The sequence below is a fragment of the Bos indicus x Bos taurus genome, chromosome 8 (assembly GCF_003369695.1).
Source record: "Bos indicus x Bos taurus breed Angus x Brahman F1 hybrid chromosome 8, Bos_hybrid_MaternalHap_v2.0, whole genome shotgun sequence".
Taxonomy (NCBI): domain Eukaryota; kingdom Metazoa; phylum Chordata; class Mammalia; order Artiodactyla; family Bovidae; genus Bos; species Bos indicus x Bos taurus.
The window spans coordinates 16,588,456-16,609,958 of record NC_040083.1 but is presented as its reverse complement, the minus strand read 5'-3'; the positions used below and the strand labels follow the sequence as shown (position 1 = coordinate 16,609,958).

The window sequence follows — 21,503 nt, the reverse complement described above, 5'->3', positions numbered from 1 at the left end:
GTAAACCATCAGAAGTGCCAGAAGTTTAAGAAAAACATTCCTGAAAACCTTGAAATGAAAAATATTCATTTCATTTAAAAATGTTTCTGTAACACAAGAAAAGTTTGTCATTGCTTGACTTTAGTGACAAGAACATCTTGACCCAGCCTGTCAAATACCTATGTTTCATGGTAGTATAGTTTGTGTCAGAGTACAGACCGATACTTCTGACAATTAGACATTTCTGAGACTTTTTAGAAAAACCAAACTGGAGAAAACTGGAGTTGTTAGCTATATACAGGCTTTCATCTATATTTTGTAATTAATAGATTACAATCTCTTTCTTAACTTCAGAACTGTATGATTATAGTAATTATATATTCCATTATGATTTGACTATAGATAGTAATCCATGATTTAAATTGATCGTGAGACACATGGTTTAATTTAAAAAGGCTGAAGCATACAGGGGTATGCATTATTTCTGTGTAGCAGGGGACACTCAGAAATTTAAGCCTCAAGCTAAACCTGGGAAATTCAAGCTTCAATCCCAACCCAGGTCTAATGAAGTAAATTATTTATTTTGTTGTCTGAAGTATAAGGGACCTACCCTAGTTGAGGCCATCCAGTTAAAGATGTAATGCCAAATGAGATTACTTACTGGCTATCAAAACATGACCTTATAATCAAATGGATATCTACAGTGTTTCTGGAACACTGCCTTTGGTGATCACAGGTGTTAGCCTGAACCCAAATACATCATAAACAGCTTTTCTCAAACCATCTTATTCCCTCCATCACCACTGCTTCCACCTTTATCTAGGCCTCCATAACTCTAACCCGGCCTGCTGAAATATCTGCTCTCATCCTAGGCTCTCTGCTTCCATTCTTCCTCCTTCTCCAGACAGCCCCCAGCAAGGAGTCCCCAGAGTGATCTCTTCAAAGCACGAGTCACACGATGCCACGCTCTTGCTTAAAATTCTTTCATGTATCTACACTGATCTTAGAATAAAACTGGAAATCTGTCACAGCCTACCATGCCCTATCCAACCCCAACGTATCCTAGGACCAATTACCCTACTCCCTTCACTCCAACACAACCAATCGCCTTTGTGTTTCTTGGATTATTCCAAGCTCTTTCCAATGACAGTTTTTGAACCTACTCTTCTCATTGCCTGAAATGCCCACCCTCCAGATTTTAACACTGTGGATTTTTCCTCATCCTTCAAGTCTCAATTCAGCCATCACCTCTGCAGTTACCCTCTTATCCTATTAATTTCCTTCATAACACCGGTAACACCCTGTATTCTTTCAGTTCAGTTCAGTTCAGTTCAGTCGTTCAGTTGTGTCTGACTCTTTGCGACCCCATGGACTGCAGCACGCCAGGCTTCCCTATCCATCACCAATTCCCAGAGCTTACTCAAACTTATGTTCATTGAGTCAGTGATGCCATCCAACCATCTCATCCTCTGTCTCCCCTTCTCCTACTGCCTTCAATCTTTCCCAGTATCAGGGTCTTTTCAAATGAGTCAGCACTTCTCATCAGGTGGCCAAAGTATTAGAGTTTCCACTTCAGCATCAGTCCTTCCAATGAATATTCAGGACTGATTTCCTTTAGGATTCACTGGTTTGGTCTCCTTGAAGTCCAAGGGACTCTGAAGAGTATTCTCCAACACCACAATTCAAAAGTATCAATTCTTTGGTGCTCAGCTTTCTTTATAGTCCAACTCTAGCATCCATACATGACTACTGGAAAAATGATAGCTTTGACTATATGGACCTTTGTCTGCAAAGTAATGTCTCTGCTTTTTAATATGCTGTTTAGGCTGGTCATAGCTTTTCTTCCAAGGAGCAAGCGTCTTTTAATTTCATGGCTGCAGTCACCATCTGCAATGATTTTGGAGCCTAAGAAAATAAAGTCTGTCACTGTTTCCATTGTTTCCACATCTGTTTGCCATGAAGTGATGGGACTAGATGCCATGATCTTAGTTTTCTGAATGTTGAGCTTTAAGCCAACTTTTTCAGAATCCTCTTTCACTTTCATCAAAAGGCTCTTTAGTTCTTTGCTTTCTGCCATAAGGGTGGTGTCATCGGCGTATCTGACGTTATTGATATCTCTCCCAGCAATCTTGATTCCAGCTTGTGCTTCATCCAGCCCATTATTTCTCATGATGTATTCTGCATAGAAGTTAAATAAGCAGGGTGACAATATACAGCCTTGACATACTCATTTCCCGATTTGGAACCTGTCTGTTTTTCCATGCCCAGTTCTAACTGTTGCTTCTTGACGTGCATACAGATTTCTCAAGAGGCAGGTGAGGTGGTCTGGTATTCCCATCTCTTTCAGAATTTTCACAGTTTGTTGTGGTCCACACAGTCAAAAGCTTTGGCATAGTCAATAAAGCAAAAGTTGATGTTTTTCTGGAACGCTCTTGCTTTTTCGATGATCCAGTGGATGTTGGCAATTTGATTTCGGGTTCTTCTGCCTTTTCTAAATGCAGCTTGAACATCTGAAAGTTCACAGTTCACATACTGTTGAAGTCTGGCTTGGAGAATTTGAGCATTACTTTGCTAGCGTGTGAGATGAGTGCAATTGTGCAGTAGTTTGAGCATTCTTTGGCATTGCCTTTTCTTTGGGATTGGAAAGAAAACTTTTCCAGTCCTGTGGCCCCTGCTGAGTTTTCCAAATTTGCTGGCATATTGAGTGCATCACTTTCACAGCATCATCTTTTAGGATTTGAAATAGCTGAACTGGAATTCCATCACCTCCACTAGCTTTGTTCGTTGTGATGCTTCCTAAGGCCCACTTGACTTCACATTCCAGGATGTCTGGCTCTAGGTCAGTTGGTTAGTTTTCTGTGATTATGGTTTTCATTCTCTCTGCCCTCTGATGGTTATGGCAGCTTCCTGATGGGAGAGACTGACTGAAGGGGAAACTGGGTCTTGTTCTGATGGGCAGGGCCATGCTCAGTAAATCTTTAATCCAAGAGTCTCTGGCAGAGGCATGGGTCGGGGGCACTGAGTGCAGGGTGTGTGCATGGGACCTTTTGAAGGAGGTCACCATTATCTTCATTACCTCCACCACAGTTTGGCCTCAGGGCAAACAACAAGGCGGGAACACAGCCCCGCCCATCAACAAACAATTGGATGAAAGATTTACTGAAATTGTATTCTTTACTGTCTGAAAATCTGGACACTATGAAGACACCAACTTCTTCACCTCTTTATCTTTTACACTGTCTTGTTTCAGGCATCATATCGTCAAAGAAGAATGAATGGATGGATGGATAAAATTATAGGGAACAGATCATTTTAGCACTCATTGTCCCATGGATCTTCCATAAGAAACAGTCTTATCACATTTAGCAGTGAGTATTACTGCCGTCTACCAGTGGGGATGGTTATAGGGTAATGCCAATTTCGTCTCCCTTAAGTGCAGTATTCCTGGAAATACAAAGTTTTAGCATTGAGGCCATCCATGTATGGGTTCTATTCTAATATAAAAAATGTTTGAGTTTACAAAATTAATAGTTCCAAGAGGATGTCTTAACATTTAATTATCTACAATATTTGGGGCACAAGGCTATCTTCCCTTTGAATTTTAAGCTCTCCAACTTACAAAAAATCTTTCTCAGAAGAGACAAAAGTCCCCTCGATGCAGAGTCAAACCACAGGCTGCCTGCTTGAGTTCCCACATCCAGAACTATCGCCCTTAGAGGAGTGTGGCAAAGCAAGCCCACAACTTCATGGAAGTCCAAGACACACTTCACTTCTGCTGATGGCACTGGGTCAATATGACAAAATAGTCTGTATTCCCAGTTCTGGCTAAATAGAAGAGAGTCATGCCTACAAACAATTTCCCCCGAAGTTCCTCTGTATGTATAATAGGAAACACAGAAATGGATCTGGGCAGGGACTCTGGAAATGTCAGGGCAGTTTCTCCACACTGAGTGTCCTGGAAATGCCAACATATGTGACTACACTTTTCCACACTTGGAGCCCTGATGAAGAAAGGCTATCCCAATCCAGAATTCATGAACTCCGTTCCACAGCTCAACAGGAGAAAACTCAACAAGCTGCTGCAGAAAGCCTACAAGAAACTTTGCACTGGCCATGTAACATCCACCTGCACCGAGGGAGGTTACAAGATTCAGCCTTGGGACTTCCCTGGTGGTCCAGTGGTTAAGAATCCGCCTGACAATGCAGGGGACATGGGTTAGATCCCTGGTCCAGGAAGATTGTACATGCCATGGGGCAACTAAGCCTGTGCATCATAACTACTGAGTCTGTGCTCCAGTTCAAGAGAAGCCATGGCAAGGAGAAACCCAAGTACCGCAACTACAGACTAGCCCTGGCTCGCTGCAACTAAAGAAAGCCCATGCACAGCAACGAAGACCCAGCACAGCCAAAGTAATTAATTATGAATTTTTGAAAAAAAAAATTCAGCCTTGTAATACATGGTGGTGATGGTGGTGACAGTTACTCCTGTAAGGAAGTTGCTGGGGTCTTTGTCCAGAAAATCCTACTGCACTCTCTTTCAGAAAGACTGCAGGAAAAACTACCCCCAGGACTCAGCACCAAGAAGAGCTTTGCTTTGGGACTTCCGTGGTAGTCTAGCAGTTAAGATTATGAGCTCCCAATGCAGGGAATCAGGGTTTGATCCCTAGTTGGAGAACTAAGATCCCACATGCCATGTGATATGGCCACATACACAAAAAAGAAAAAAAAGAAGAGCTTTGCCTCTACTGAGGATTTAGCTTTGCTGCTAGTTTGTTTTATCTCTTGGATACTGTGGTTACTTTGCGTGTGTGTTAGTCACTGAGTCGTGTCCAACTCTTTGCAACCCCACTGACTGTAGCCTGCCAGACTCCTCTGTCCAAGAAATTCTTCAGGCAAGAATACTGGAATGGGTTGTCATTTCCTTCTCCAGGGAATCTTCCTGACCCAGGGTTTGAACTCGGGTCTCCTACATTGCAGGCAGATGCTTTACCATCTAAGATACTAGGGAAGCAGGGCAGGGTTCCGCCTTGCTTCTAGGAAGCCTAGAGACAGATTTGCAATCTCTCTTCCATAACGACACTAGACATTATGACAAGCACACTTATGTTCAGACTGCACCTGACTTCATCTTGTTTTCTTGCTCTTGTTTTCTCTCAACTCTAATTTCTTTAACTGTTTTTATTCTCCTGTGTTATATATATATTTATGTGTGTATGCTCAGTGGCTCAGTTGCATCTGACTCTTGTGACCCCACAGACCGTAGCATGCCAGGCTCCTGTGTCCATGGGATTTCCCAAGCAAGAATACTGGAGCAGGTTGCCATCTCCTCCTCCAGGGGATCTTCCCAACCCAGGGATGGAACACACATCTCCTGCATTGGCAGGCAGATTCTTTACCACTGATCTACCTGAGAAACCCATATATATATTTATAAGCTTCTTCAAATCCTTTTGGGAATGAAATACACACACAGTGGATTTTATACCAAACCTTTAGAACCCCTACATCTTGCAAATATACAATTTGGGCTCAGACAGACCTGGGTTTGAAATCTAATCCTGTGGATTTCCAGATACGTGATATCAGGCAAGTCACCTAATACTTCCAAGTTTCCATTTCCTTCTCTTTAAACTGAGGGTAATAACATCTATTAACTATGACTATTAACTATAACTATTAATCTGCTGCTGCTACTGCTGCTAAGTCGCTTCAGTCCTATCCGACTCTGTGCGACCCCATAGACGGCAGCCCACCAGGCTCCCCAGTCCCTGGGATTCTCCAGGCAAGAACACTGGAGTGGGTTGCCATTTCCTTCTCCAATGCATGAAAGTGAAAAGTGAAAGTGAAGTCACTCAGTCATGTCCAACTCTTTGCAACCCCATGGACTGCAGCCTACTAGGCTCCTCCGTCCATGGGATTTTCCAGGCAAGAGTACTGGACTGGGGTGCCATTGCCTTCTCCAATGACCAACCTAGACAGCATATTAGAAAGCAGAGACATTACTTTGCCGACAAAGGTCCGTATAGTCAAAGCTATGGTTTTTCCAGTAGTCATGTATGGATGTGAGAGTTGAACCATAAAGCAAGCCAAGAACCAAAGAATTGATGCTTTTGAGCTGTAGGGTTGGAGAAGACTCTTAAGAGTCCCTTGGACTGCAAGGAGATCCAATCAGTCAATCCTAAAGGAAATCAGTCCTGAATATTCATTGGAAGGACTGATGCTGAAGCTGAAACTCCAATTCTTTGGCCACCTGATGTGAAGAACTGATTCATTGCAAAAGACCGTAATGCTGGGAAAGATTGAAGGCAGGAAGAGAAGGGGACAACAGAGAATGAGATGGTTGGATGGCATCACTGACTTGATGCACATGAGTTTGAGCAAGCTCTGGGAGTTGGTGATGGACAGGGAGGCTTGGCATGCTGCATTTCATGGGGTCGCAAAGAGTCAGACACAACTGAGCAACTGAACTGAATTGAATAACATCTATTAATATATTGTATAGTGGCTATGAGACTTAAAGATAATTTACTTAAAGAGTTGGTACTTAGTACCTACTACATAAACAGTATCTCTACTGTAATTAGTAACTATGCAGACTGTTACCAAAGAATACCAAAGGCAATGTCTGGAAGACATGGGGACACACGAAAACACGGACAACTTCATCTGACTATGGAAGCAGAGATGAGCGATATGTCTACAAGGCAAGGAACACCGAGGATTTCCAGCACTAACCAGAAGCTACAAGAGGCAAGAGTCTTCCCTTGAAGGTTTGGTGGGACCACGGCCCTAATGACACTTTAATTTTGGACTTCTAGACTCCAGAACTATCAGGGAATAAACTTCTATTGTTGTAAGCCACATTGTTCATGGAAATTTATTACAGCAGTCCTGGGAAACTATCAATACTACATTCTCCAACACTTGTAGCCCCAACTGGCAGAAGTGAAATAACCAAGCCAACTTTCAGTCCCATTGACATCTGCCAAGAACTCACGGATACATATCTGGCATGTTTCATGAGGGGCATATGCTGGAAGATCACAAACGAGGGAAAAGACGAGGGAGAGGCTTTGATTTTAGGCTTAAAGGAATTAATTGCCCTCTCTGACTTTACCCCCAAGTACCACTGTGACCTTGGGCAAGTCACTTTATCCCTCGAACCCCAAGTCTGTCTCTCAGTGCCCTTCCAACCCTAAATTCTAGGATTTAGAGTCTGTACTTCACAGGTTAGCTAGAGGGAGGAGAGTTGTCAGGAAGAAAAAAGCCCCCTCGGCATGGCACCCCATGACTCTACTAGATTATTCTAGACACCATCCTCAAAACCAGGCATTGCTCAGACACTAAAAGAAAAAAAAAGCCTAAAATTTGGAGCATGTGAATTTTCTGTCAAAGAAAAGTCCACTTAAATTTTTCCATAATAATGCCTTTCTTTGTTCTTTATAAATGTTAGGAAATCTTATGACTACATGCAAACTGACAGGAATTTTAAAAAGACACTACCCTTGTTTCTGCCATGGCAATTCCTTTTAAAATTTTTATCCAAGACAAAAGGACATCTCTGTCTATCTCTCAGTCCACTCTCGTTGATTTTCCAAACCACAGGCATATTTGGATACGGTCTGGGGAGAAATCCACATCTATTCAGTGAGTAAAAGAGAGGGCTATTCTGGAAGGTGACCTCTTCTCATCTGAAATGCTTACCACCACCTCAAAAGTGAAAGCCCCAGTAGTGTTAAAATGAACCGAGTGGAACAAGGATTCGGATGGAAGCTGTTCTGGTGAACCCCAAACTGAGGGTAGGTTTTACCGATGGTGCATGTTAATTTACGTACATACTTATTTCACCAGGTGAAGTGTCTTTTCATCAGGGATCCTTTTCTAAAAGCTCCAAGTCGCCCTGTGGAGGAAGTTACTGTATGCATCATTTGAAGCTGGGCTGTGAAAGAGAGACAGCGGGAAGTCTGTCCACTCAGCCTCCCTAAGGGAGCCCTGGGGAATCCCAAAGGTGATCACCGGAAGCACATGATAGGAGAAGTGACAACATTCGGGGGAGGGGGGAAGTCCTGATTTTGGAACCACTCAGCAGTTTCTTCAGCACAAGTTAACACCCAAACTTAAGAAGCGTAAAAACGTCACCTGGCAGGCTTCTATTCAACAAACATCGATGTCTTTATTGAAGAAGTACCATGCATACAAAACTGAGTAAGAGATATATCTTGCCTGGAGGCAAAGATGTATGAGTCAACCAAATAACACAGAACTATGAGATACTACCTGCATGGAGGTATGTTGGTGTTCATGACCTAACCAGCCCCGGGGAATCCCAAAGACAAAGCAATGGAAGGAGGAGGGGATGCTGAATGAATGCTTCGGCTGCCATCTACCATTCTGTGAACTTCTCAAATCTCCCCAGCACCTGACTTTGCCCGCCCTGTGTCTCTACACCAGAACTAAAACCACCAAATAACTTCCCTGTCACTGAGAGACACAGCTTCATTATCTTCCCTCAGTCATCCAACAAATAATTACTGAGTACTTAGTACGCGCAGGACGCTGTGAAAGGCCCTGGACCTGTCTGATCCAGGTCTGGTGAGCCATTTTACCCTGGGCTTCATATTCACTAAGGATTTATAATAACACAGATTTAAAAAATCATATCATATCCAAATGATATCAAATATACAGTCACAGAGATACAAGTTCCAGGCTTAAACTTCAAGGCATATCACAATCTTTATAATCCTGTTATGGTAATTTTCAAAACATACGTGCAAGTCTCCCTACTCCCATGCTATAGATCTGCAAGGAAGTGGTCCAGGTGTCTCTGCATGTCTGTGGGCCCTGCAGGCATTCAAGAATGAGCAGCGGACAAGCCAGCTGTTGGACGTGTGCTCACAGAACTTAGTGTTTGATGGGGAGACAGATATCAAGCAAGGACCTACCACACTGATAGCTGTGGTTACTGCAGGGGAGAGAGACATGATGGGGAGCGGAGCTGGCAAGCCAGCTTTCACTTTATCTGAAGTGTTTAAATGTTTACAATACGAACACATCCACCTATTTCCTGTGGAGTCACTGTAAGTTTCTATATCAGGTGTATCATCAAGAGAAGAACAACCAAGAAAGGACCAGGGGAGGGGCGGACCCCAGCGTGGGAGGCAGTGGAAATGGGTGAAACACCAAGTTGTCGCAGCGTCAGGGTTGGTCTGGGCTAAAACAGTTCCACACGACTTTGTGGTGGCCATGGTCTGCACGCCACGTGGAAAGCAGTGCTGGGCATGGATACAACAGGCTTCCCATCTTCGAGCTCCCTACTGGGCTCAATCACCTAGTGACCCCACAAATGCAATGACTAACTTACACGCACTGAGTAACGTAACGTGTGTAGGATCAACATGTTAGGCTCACTCTGGTTCAAAACTTGCCTTTTCCTGGAGTGCTATCAATCTCACCATACGATGCCAAATGCCCACGAGTGAGTCATGGGTATCTCGTCTAGACCTAGATGTCTCATCTTCACTTTGTCAAATTGTGTCTCATCCATTACCAATAACCATGTCATCCCCATGTAAAATTCACACAGTTCCACTGAAAACAGGACATCCCTGATAATCACCTTTCCCCCGATCTAGAGAAATGAGAGCAGATATCATGGAACGATGCATGCTAAGTCACTTCAGATCTGTCCAACTCTTTGAGACCCCATGGACTGCAGTCCGCCAGGCTCCTCTGTCCATGAGATTCTCCAAACAAGAATACTGGAGTGGGTTGCCATGCCCTCCTCCAGGGGATCTTCCCCACCCAGGAATCAAACATTCATTTCTTATGTCTTCCGCATTGGCAGATGGGTTCTTTACCACTAGCTCCAAACTAGGAAGCCCTATGGAACAATGTTAGCATGTGAACACATAGCCCACGGTGACAGACTGGGCAGTTGTGACACACAAATTCTGGAATAAAAACATTTCCTTACACTGTCATTCTTTTTTACTTTCTCATATTTTGAGATGGAGTCAGATGGCATGGCTTTTACAGAAGAGAGGCATGACCAACACCGATCATCCAATAATGCTTCTGATCATGACAGTTATGTGTGACTATGTATGTGTACTATTTTGTCTTCGTATGGCAGGTACCCTCTTCAGAGTGTGCACAGGTGTCAGGGAAGGGTGCACAAGTAAAACCAGCGCAGAGAAACACAATCGAATGCCCCTGTGCATGAGGTGGACAGCTAGCAGAGGAAAAGTTTCCTGCAGAGGCCTTCATGACTGAGTTGGGCTTCTCTGGAGGCTCAGATGGTAAAGACATTGCCTGCAACACGGGAGACCCTGGTTCGATCCCTGGGTCAGGAAGATTCCCTAAAGAAGGAAATGGCAACCCACTCCAGTATTCTTGCCTGGAAAATCCTATGGACAGAGGAGCCTGGCAGGCTACAGTCCATGGGGTTGCAGAGTCGGACATGACTGAGCCACTTCACTTCACTTCTGCTCTAAGAGGTCAGTGGGGCTGGCATGGTATATAGGCTTGCCAGATAAAATATAGGACACCCAGTTAAACTTAAATTTTAGATAAATAATGAAGGATTTTTAGTACAGGTACATCCCAAATATTGCATGGGTCTTCTGTACTTTTATTTGTTAAATCAGGCAATTCTAATGGTGGAAGAGGTAGACAACATGCCTGTCAATCATCTTTCCTTTCTTGTCATGAATATTGTCAACATCATCAGCACATGAGGAATGAGGTGCATGCTATACCAAAGACCTAGGAACTTCTCCTGTACCCAAAACACTCAGAACATGCTTGCTTCTTCAACCACGGACTCCTTGAGATCATGGACTTATCTTACCCATCCTTCTTCAAGAGCTAGCCCAGTGACTGGCATGTAGTAGATGCTAAAAATACAGTTTTGAATAAATGAGGATAAAATGTGCAATGACAATAAAGGGAAGACATTTGAGGTAAGGGGGATAAGATGACAAAACTGTCCCTGACGGAAAATACAGGGACCTTCAAGGTGGTGGACGATAGCCAAATTTCCAGCCACCTCCATCATCCACTGGTAGAACCTATTAGTATAGAAGTTCAACTGAACAAACTCTTAGCTTGGTTAGTACAACGAAACTGTCTCAAAGCAGCAGGAACTATGCTAAGGTCCCTGAGTGGGTACAGGTGGAGGGGACACAAAATTGGGAGTTCAGCACTTATACAATTATTTACTTTAAAAAGCCAGAATTAAGGAGGACAAAGCACTGTAAAAGCCCCAAAGAGGAACAAGCAGTTCTGACTGAGACAATTCAAGAAGCTTTAGGAATAAGAAGTAGTATGAGGTATGGAAGGAGGTCTGGCCTTCAGAAGACTTAGGCATTTTATAAACATATATTTATTGTTATGCATACATACACAGAGTTTATAAATGCATAGTTCATACTTCTTAATTATTTTTCTTAATGTTTGTAGCATACATACGTCTAGATTTTTTTTCTGTACATGTATGCATGTGTTTATATTTAACAGACTCTATATACTACCATGTAAACTTGCTTTTAAGCTGTAAAGCTTGCCCATCTAAATAACCAAGTATAATCCCACAGCATAATTTTGAATGCTTGCACAGACATTTTCTACTGATGATTTACTTAACCAAGTACCTACTGCTGAACATTTTAATTGTTTTCAGTTTTTCCTGTGATGAACTTCCTGACAGGTAAGTCCTTAGAGACATTCATCATTATTTCTTAGAGATAAATTTCCAGAGGGAGAATTCTGAGTCAAAGATCATGTACATTTTTAAGGCTTTTGATATATGTCACCATTTTGCTCTCAAAGAAGTCTGTGTCAGTTTATAATCCTGTATAAAAGGTCTCATTTCCCGATTATTTTTCTAAGTTAGTCATCGCACAAAATATCTCTGCAAAATCAGAGTTTATACAGAGAGAGCGTATAAAGTAACATATGTAGTAGGTTTTCTTCTCAAAATAAATCAGTCCAAAAAGCCAGGATTTTAAGAAATCTCACTTGTCTACAATTAGTCCTTGGTGCAGCCAATTAATTTAGACATGAACATTTTAAGCCAAATTTCCAGTCAAAGTCTGCCATGCTTGAGGAACGGTGGTTGCTCACCATTCTAAAATGACTTTATTAAAAATTAATGCATTTCTTTTTTTTTAAGGTGGTAATTAAAACTCCCCTCCTTTAATGGCATCCCATTTCAGGTTCCTGGAGGAAAAAAATCCACTTTTTTTGGGCATACCAGAAGAAGCCTCAGTTCAGTTCAGTTCAGTCGCTCAGTCGTGTCCGACTCCCTGCAACCCCATGAATCGCAGCACGCCAGGCCTCCCTGTCCATCACCAACTCCCGGAGTTCACTCAGGCTCACGTCCATAGAGTCAGTGATGCCATCCAGCCATCTCATCCTCTGTTGTCCCCTTCTCCTCCTGCCCCCAATCCCTCCCAGCATCAGAGTCTTTTCCAATGAGTCAACTCTTCGCATGAGGTGGCCAAAGTACTGGAGCTTCAGCTTTAGCATCATTCTTCCAAAGAAATCCCAGGGCTGATCTCCTTCAGAATGAACTGGTTGGATCTCCTTGCAGTCCAAGGGACTCGCAAGAGTCTTCTCCAACACCACAGTTCAAAAGCATCAATTCTTCGGCTCTCAGCCTTCTTCACAGTCCAACTCTCACATCCATACATGACCACAGGAAAAACCATAGCCTTGACTAGATGGACCTTTGTTGGCAAAGTAATGTCTCTGCTTTTGAATATGCTATCTAGGTTGTCATAACTTTCCTTCTGGTCAAAGAAAGTGAAAATCATAAATGGTGGACAGCCATCATCACCCCAGGAATATTGGTCCAGGTGTGAATTAGTTTGGCTAAAGTGGGTGATCACCTACTCACATACCTCCTCAGAAACAAATAAGAACAAAAAATCTTTACAGCACACAGAGCTTCTCAGCAAGCAAGAAAATTAAACTAAAGTTTTAAAATACTACTAAACCACATCTAAAAGTTTAGATACTATAAGAGAGAAGTTAATGAGGCAGAAAAATATTCCCCAGTATACAAGCCCCTGGAGGATTTCTAAGAAAGAGATCAGAGGCATACAAAATGCTAGGTGGGGATGGTAAGTGCTGGTTCAGGTTTCACTACAGGAAAGGACAGTTGGAGAGTTCCAACATTTTCTAGTGGCAATACAAAACTAAGTTGGTCTAGTCTTCTATGCGATAAGTGCCATGCTCAATGATCCACTCTGTTTTTCATCTTTCTTGAGACGCAAAAAACTCAAATAAAAGAGAAAATATCCAAATATAGAAGTTTAACAAGACTGGAAAAAAACCTCAACCATGTTATGTTCTAGTGGCCTTACAATCAAATAATCATAGTCATTTGGTCAACGTCTACGATTAACTCCGTGAGAGAAGAGGTTTGGTTATAGGGCCAGGTACAAAAAAATATTTTCTTGGAGGATCGTTCTCTCTTATGTAACAGTGTTGGGTGAGCAAGTGTATAGAATCATAGCTTTCAGGGCTTTCCGAAACAGTCTGCATCTGTCCTGTGCTGGCGATTATATAGGACTGGGATGGATCATCCAGCCATCGATGATAACACAATCATAATGCTCTGCTCACTTTTCTCAAAAAAAAAAAAAAAAAGACAGCACTTCCAAAGTCAGCGTAGTCACCCCAAATCTAAAAAGCCTCAGAGGCAAAGAAGCTGAAATGCTGAGTATCATAAAATGATTAATGCAAAAACTCCTCCTCACCAAAGATACCCAGGTGTATAAAAGGCACACAAAGGAATACTTCAGACCTAAAACCTCATTGTCAACCTCTGAATCTTGTGGATTTTTCACCTCCATGGGCGAGGGGAAAAAAATGATCACCAAGCCTGATGGGATTCGAAAGTATGTGTGGCTGGCGTGCCTCATGGGTCTGTTTATCACTGGCATCCTCTCTCTGGACTGTAACTCGCTGAATGTTCGCCTGAGGAGAGTCACCTGGCAGAATCTGCAACTTCTGAGCACAATGAGCAATTCATTTCCTATAGAGTGTCTACAAGAAAGAAAAGCTTTCGAGTTGCCCCAAGAGATCCTCTCATACACCCAGCCTCTGCAGAAGAACATCAAGGAGGCCTTCTATGAAATGTCCAAACAGGCCTTCCACATCTTCACTCAAGACACCTTCCAATCCACTTGGGAAGAGAAACACCTGAGACAAGTCCAGATCGGACTTGATCACCAGCTGCAGTACCTGGAGCAATGCTTGGAAGAAGAGGAGGAGGAAAATGAAGACACAAGAGAGAGGGAAGAGCTTCTCTCAGCCGGAGAGGAGACCCTCAGGAAACCCTCAGGAGCTCCGGTCCTCCAGCTGGGCAATCTAGATCTGAGGAGATATTTCAACAGGATAGACAGGTTCCTCAAAGATAAGAAACACAGTCACTGCGCCTGGGAGATTGTCCGAGTGGAAATCAGAAGATGCTTCTACTTCTTTCAGAAACTCACAGCATTACTCAGGAGGAGATAAGGTATTCATGTATTCTAAGAATTAAAATTCTGTTTCTCCCACAATCTTGTTTTCCTTCTCATCCTCCTTCATCTTCTTTTTAAGGCTTGTGCCGTGCCATGGCTCCCCTTGACCGGATTATTGGTGGTTTGGGTAACGGTCATTTTTTTCTGCAGTTTGGCCTGGCAGCATCGGCCACATTCACCTCTCTAAACAAGGCGATGCCTACCACCCCCTGGGTGATCAAGAGTCTTGTTAGGAAATCCTGAAGACAGTTTTAGAGGAAGACTTGCCCTCCCATCCTCTTTTCTCTGTTCCTCTTTCCTTTTGCTCTTTTGTACTTGCTTTGTTGCTTTTGAACTCCCTCAAACCAATGGCCAGAGGACATGGCTCAGAGAATACTGCAAAATCTAACACCTCAATGGCTTAACTCTCTTGCTGCCAAGATTGTTTATTCTAGGAAAGTTCAGCACATTACAAGAGCCTGTACAAGACCCCATAGAATTAAAACCTTTCCTGTCTCCCTACTCTAAAAAAAAAAAATAGAAATTTTGGACCCATTTGCTTCTCAGCCTGGTTTGGTTAAAATGATAGAAACTTTGCGGGTTGGTATTTTATTACTGCAAGACAGTGAAGATCTGTAATGATATTAGATGGTTGAATGAGATGACCATAAAAGTCTCATTCAACTTTTAAGAGCTTATGATTCTAATACAAACAGCATTGGTCATTCCCAATACATATCATGCGATTTTGACACTTAAAAGCATGAAAAATGCTATAGAGAAGTTTAATATCTGTCTTTTTTTTGTTTGTTTTGTAGCTGAAATGAAATACCTATGCTTAGACTACGGAAGAATTTCACACTGGAGTCTTCCCAACTAGAAGGCCACTTTCTGCTTGTTAAATAAACTAATCTTCTTACTAATATACGACACTTTAATATACTTTATCTTTTTGAAAGTTATTTTGTATCTAGATTACCCAGATTATTTACTTAAATTTTCTTGTGTGGTCCTTCATTTGTATTAATTCACCTTCTAGTTGAATTTTCTCTACCTTTCTCTCTCCCTTCTACCCCATTTCAGAATCATCTACCTTCAGGCAAGAATTAACAGAGAGATTGTGGCTACCCAAATGCATCACAGAGAGTATCCAGTTCAACTCCTGGAAGGCCTTTACTTGCTATTTGTTTTCAAAGCATGCTGCTAAAAGGTTTAGACTCAAGATTCATCCATAGTTAAATAGTTGGATAGTTAAACTCCAACATAGTTGTACTGAGAAAGTATTAAATTAAAACTCAGTTCAAAAGTTAGAAGAAATGTTTAAAAGAACAAGAACTAGTTGTGGATCACAGTGTACTGGTTACCAGTAGAAGGATCAGACAATAAAACAAGTTCATATCATCCATTTAGTAACAGTAACTCATCAGTAAGTGTTGTAAATTTTTAAAAAGCATTACAAGCTATAAAGGAATTGGGACATGCAAGCTACAAGGCAGAAAGTATACATTTGATATTTTCCATGAATTTCTCTAATAATGCCTTTGCATGATCGCCTTAATGATTCTCCTGGGACCATGTCAGTTACTTTAGCAATTGATGGTTGCAGTCTTGCCAAATGTTTGCAATAATGCAGAAGGAAAGAAAATCAGCACTTCTAGTCAATAGAGCTTGTCTGATTGTACCAGCAGGGGCGGAAGTCACAACGGGATGCTTTTATTCAGAGCACCACTAGTCAGAAAAAGGAGAATATTCTCACTGAAAAATAGGTAAGGACACAAACGGGTAACATCACAAGAAATACTAACAGACAATATGAAAAATGTTTATTCTCATTTGTGATTAGAGAAATGTAAAAGAAGGTAATAAGATACTCCCCTCTCATCAGTATGGTAGAGATTAAAAAAAAAAAAAGAGTGGTAATGTAGAGTATCAGTGGAGTGCAGGGTACAAAAGAAAAAAATCCTATGTATTGATGGGGAAATGGTAACTGGCACAAGTTTCCTACAGGACAATATAGCTATCTTAAATGTCATAAAAAAAAGTACATTAACCCCTTAGACCTAGTTATCCTATCTCCAGAAATTTATTCCATGTAAGCAATTGGATAAGATTGTTCAATGTAGCCTTATTTATAATATCCCTCCTCCTTCTGTTTTAATTTTCACCTCTGTATTTTTTATTTTTTCTTCAATGCTGGGGAGGGTCTTCTTCTAATCCTAAAATTAAAGAAGTCGTACAAGCTTATCTTTCCCTATAATTACCCTATTTTCCTTACTGGAGTAGACTGGGACAGACATTGCCCTTTCACTTTGTTAAGGATGCTTTTAGACACTTCTTGAGCAACCCAGGCACTTCCTGCTTTTCTAGTGCTGCTGCTGCTAAATTTCAAAGGAATCCTTCCGTGGGGATCATTTTCATAATGCAGTATTTGTAAAGTGCCTTCTGGTGCTTCTAAGATTTTGCTTTCTGTCTTCTGTGGGTCCCACTGGTAACATCCAGAAATTACTGGAGAATGTGTTGTGTGTGTCCTCTCTGCTGACTTCGTCTCCTTTGTTCCTCTTTATTAAATGGAAGCTCAAAAGTTCCCACTCTGGTAGGGCAAACTCCTGTAGCTGTGCAGAGCCACAGTGTCTACTTAAAACCTTCCAGTGGGTACAAGGTCACAGGTGTTCATACAGAAGCTTCCTCCCTCCCCTGGCTTGGGGCACAGATCAAAAAGGGAAGGATAAAAAATAAATAAATAAAATAAGAGCCTCCCTGAGCCTTCCTGGGAGAGGCACTGACTGTATGTCAGACAGAAAAAGCTAACAATAGTATATGTAAGGCTATGTGCAGGTATACATTTCAACAGGTGTACAGACACAGTCTCCCCTCACCAGCTAAGCAACTCTGGGAGCACCATCTGGGGACCCTGCCCTCTGAGAGTGGCTACTACGTTTTTGCCCAAATTCTATTCCCCCCACCCTCCGAGGCATAGTTGATTTACAATATTATATTAGTTTCAGGTGTAAGTCCTAGGTCTTTAATAATCCTCGGTCACTAAGAATAAGCACCGTGTTTAAGCACACAACTTGATCGGAAAGGCAGAGTAATAACAGGGTCCCTATAACCTCACCGGAGAAGGCAATGGCACCCCACTCCAGTACTCTTGCCTGGAAAATTCCATGGACGGAGGAGCCTGCAATCCCTTGAGTCGCTAAGAGTCAGACATGACTGAGAGACTTCACTTTATTTCTCTTTTCACTTTCATGCATTGGAGAAGGAAATGGCAACCCACTCCAGTGTTCTTGCCTGGAGAATCCCAGGGACAGGGGAGCCTGGTGGGCTGCCATCTATGGGGTCGCACAGAGTCGGACACGACTGAAGCAACTTAGCTTAGCTTTAGCTTATAACCTCACCGGCGCACTCACAGGGGAATTCGGTCCCCAGCTACAGATTCGCAGGGACTGAGAAACGTCTACACAGTCAGTGCTGAGTCCTCCAGGTCTGCTCTTACCAAATGTTGAGGGGGTATCCGGGCTTTAAACTGGAGCTCTGTGCGAAGTCAGGACCCCAGGTTCATTCTGGAGGGAGCCACTTCACTCCTATTTCTAAGCAAAGTCTCGAGGCTTCCTAGGTTATTTCTATATCTCCATTAGTGGCTCGGCGGTATAGAATCCGCCTACAATGCAGCAGAGTCAGGAGACCCGAGTTACAGAAGGGGACCCTTCCCGACATGGGTCGGGAAGATCCTCTGAAGAAGGAAATGACAACCCATTCCAGTGTTCTTGCCTGGGAAATTCCATGGACTACAGTCCACCGGGTCGCAAAAGGGTCGGACACGACTGAGCACAGCACAGTACACACGCTCTCCTTAAGGAGGGCGACTCGCCTGCCCTTCGGCCCTTGGAAACTCAGAGCCTTAGTCTCAGAGCCTTAGATTTAGCTATTTGCCTATCAGATCTGCCCTGATCCCGTCCCACCGCCTTTCAACGGGCCAACCACACGCCTTTAGGCGGAGATTGGAATCCACCGGAACTCACAGGAAAAGGGCACCCGGGATTGGGGCAGCACCTCGCTTCCACTCTCTCCCGCGAGCGGCACCTTCTGGATCTGCGCTCCGCGGCGCGCTAGGGATAAGATCTGAGAAATGCGCCCGGGGCCACAGGCAGCGGAGGAGGCGGGGAAGGAACAACTTTCCCTCCGCCCTCTCACCGCAAGGCCCGGGAGGGGCGGCCCCGCAGGGGTCGGGCTCCTCGCCTTCCCCAGGCAGGCTCCCGGGCGCAAGCTGGCCGGGAGGCTGGCGTAGGGGGGCGGGGGAGGAGGACTAGAGGGGCTTCCTTGTCTCCCGAGCCCCGCCAGATGTTAGAAAGGCGAACAATAGGGGAAACGCCAAGAAACAAAAGGCCATTCGCCTCGATCTCCATCGGCTCTGTCGCGTGGTCCCTGCGGGACGGACGTCTGGGAGGGGTCAGGGAGGTGGGTGAGGGGGGATCTTGAGAAGTCTGGGGTGTCGGTCTGGTACTTACTTGCCAGGCGCCGGGGGTCGGCCCTGTACCCTTCCAGAGGGGTCCAAAGGCCGGGAGGAGCAATCAGAGGAAAGTTGAAGGGTTTTCACCTTCTTCCTGAGTGCAGGGAAAGGGAGGGGCTGGATTCCAGATGTTTGACAGTTGTTGGCCCAGGGGTTACGAAGGATTTGTACGCCCTTTACACACCCTCTCCCTTCGCGAAGCATCAGCAGTCCCCGGGGCGACCCGGCCGACGCAGCGGAGTTTCCCCTTCTGAGTCCCGAGCCGAGCCTCCGCCTTCAATACCAAGACGCCCTAAACGTGGTCCCCCTGCCCGGGCGCACTTTGGTAAAAGTTTGTCTTCCCGCCACCCACAGTCCAGCATGCACTCTGCAATCATCTGCGATCCGGGATGGATTCGGGGACAGAGTCATATCCGCCCCCTCCTCCCCAAGACAAGAACGAGTTCATTGATAGATCTTTAAAAATCAAGGCCCCGGAGCCCGGGGAGGACTCTCGTTCCAACCCGGGAAGGGAGCGGGAGGAGGCTGCCAGAGCCAAGACGCGGGCAGGGGTCTGAGGCGGATTCCAGCCCCGGAAGCAGGCGGAGGGCGGGCGGGGAAACAGGGTCCGCCGCCTCCCGCCCTCCTGTTGCACTCGCCCCAGGTGTGCCCCGCACCTCTAAACCGCCCGGGCGCGACCCGGGGCGAGCGGCTGCGAGCTGCGCCACCTCCCCTCGCTCGAAGCGAGTTCTCACTCACCGTGGGGTTTTACCTTCAGCCCCGGGGCCCTGTCGGCTCGCCGCGCCGGGGCAGCTGCAGGCGGCGCGAGAGGAAGAGGGTGAGCTCGGGGCAGGAGGGGCGACGCTCGCGGATCCAGTGAGGGGCTCCCGGGCCAGCGCGCGCGGTCTCAGCAAGCGCGCGGGCGAGCGAGCACCGGGCTCCAGCTGCCGCCGCCGCCGCTCTAGAGCAGCCCCCACCGGCACCCGCAGAACGGCTCTCTTTTGCCAGGGCGCGAGCGGAGCGGGGACCCCCTGGCGGCCGCCTTCGGAATGGCAGCTCCCTTGGGAAGAGACGTCAGGTCGCCTTAGGGTCATCGTCCCTCCGGAAAGAGGTGGGGAATGGACCGTCTGAGCGAGGCTCCCAGCCTTGTGGAAAAAACATTGACCCTCTGGCCAGGGCGGGGAGAAAGCTATCAGATCAGAAAGAATGAGTTCTGGATCCACCATGGTCACATCCAAGGCACCTAGAGAGGGGGAAATTGCTTACCTTCTCCAAGATTTTTTGACTTGAAAAATGCTATGGACTGCCGGACAGAGAATAGCAGTCATCATTGGAAAATACTTCAAGATTCTAGCAAATTCACTAGAATAAGCTGAGGGTAATGAAATGAGCATGGACCTTGAATCCCAACCCACAGCCTGCCCCTTTCTCTTTGTGTGATATTGGTCTATCACCTCTAAACCTCAGTATTCTCTGTACATTGGGAAGAGCAGTGTCTACCTGCAAGGGTGGTACTAAAGGATAAACTAAACATAGAGAGTATTCTTTGTTCATAGTAGGAGTCATGATATATAAGCCTCCTGAGGCAGAAAAAAATAATGTCTTCCATATTTTTTTATTCCTCGTATAATAACATCTTCGTCCACATCGACTGCGAAGTATACCAAATGACTAGGTATTACATTTTCTGATTCTCAGTACACACTTTAAAGAAGTTTAGAAACATATTAAGTAGAAACTAGACTACACAGAGAAACATCTCTCCCCCAAAAGCGGTTTCCACAACTACCAAGTGAGAACCTCTAAACCCACACTCAACCTTTACAATATCAAGTCTGATATTATAAGAAATATTTAATAGTCATGGTCTAATGATATCAACCCTGAATTAAAGGATTCCACTGAATTTTGTGTCATTTGGCAATGCAAAGATACTGAAGACTGTGAGTATAAAACTCAAACTCAAGAAGAAAAAATGGTCAGGTACTAAAACCCATCCAACTAAGAAATGTTTCGAGTCACTGTTGACTCATGCAATCTCATTTCTAAGCTGTCTCAAACCTCATTCACTTCTTTAAAGCTCCTTTTGTCCTTTGGCCTCATGGCAATCAACTCTTCTTCCTCATCCAGAGCAATTAGGGTCAAAGTGTCTCTTAATTACTCTAGTTTACCTTCAGTAGTCCTTCTGTTTCACTCCTTTTCCCAAATCGGGAGGAGCCTGCTGCCTGCCCTAGAATTCTCATTACAGAGTTTTTCTGTTCTGTCAAGAAGAGAGGAAAAATAAGTTTTTCTGTCTCAGAAACTAGAGAAGAACATCAAGAGCCAACTTCTGCCCTTGAAGAAAAGGCTCAAGCTCCAGGGCACAGACAGGCAGAGTATGCGTAGGGCAAAGAAAACACTGGATTCTAATCAATAAGCATTCATGGAACTGTCTCTGCCCCTCTGCTTGGGTTTCAGCCTTGCCTCATCCCACTTGCTTCCCTTAGTGGCCCCTTCAATGGGGAACAACAGTGAAGCTGGTGGGT

General features: G+C 44.3%; 2 protein-coding genes across 5 annotated transcripts in view; one reads left to right on the top strand and one right to left on the bottom strand.

The window, feature by feature from the left end:
• The window catches only part of MOB3B (MOB kinase activator 3B), a 219,089-nt gene extending 199,002 nt beyond the window's left edge, over positions 1-20,087 (bottom strand). The window contains exons 1-2 of one of the 4 annotated variants that reach the window (XM_027549084.1): positions 19,738-20,087; positions 18,998-19,093 (exon numbers count right to left, since the gene is read on the bottom strand). In XM_027549084.1, the coding sequence (XP_027404885.1) occupies positions 18,998-19,093; positions 19,738-20,072 (431 nt within the window). In that variant the 5' untranslated portion in view covers positions 20,073-20,087. Of the gene's footprint in view, positions 1-18,511; positions 18,542-18,997; positions 19,509-19,737 lie in introns of those variants that run through there. The other 3 variants (XM_027549085.1, XM_027549086.1, XM_027549087.1) reach the window with 3 other exon arrangements.
• IFNK (interferon kappa) lies at positions 12,737-14,778 on the top strand. The gene has a single exon (XM_027549082.1). The coding sequence runs from the start codon at positions 13,726-13,728 to the stop codon at positions 14,503-14,505; it is 780 nt and encodes a 259-aa protein (XP_027404883.1). The 5' UTR covers positions 12,737-13,725; the 3' UTR covers positions 14,506-14,778.
• Positions 20,088-21,503: the final 1,416 nt, after the last annotated feature.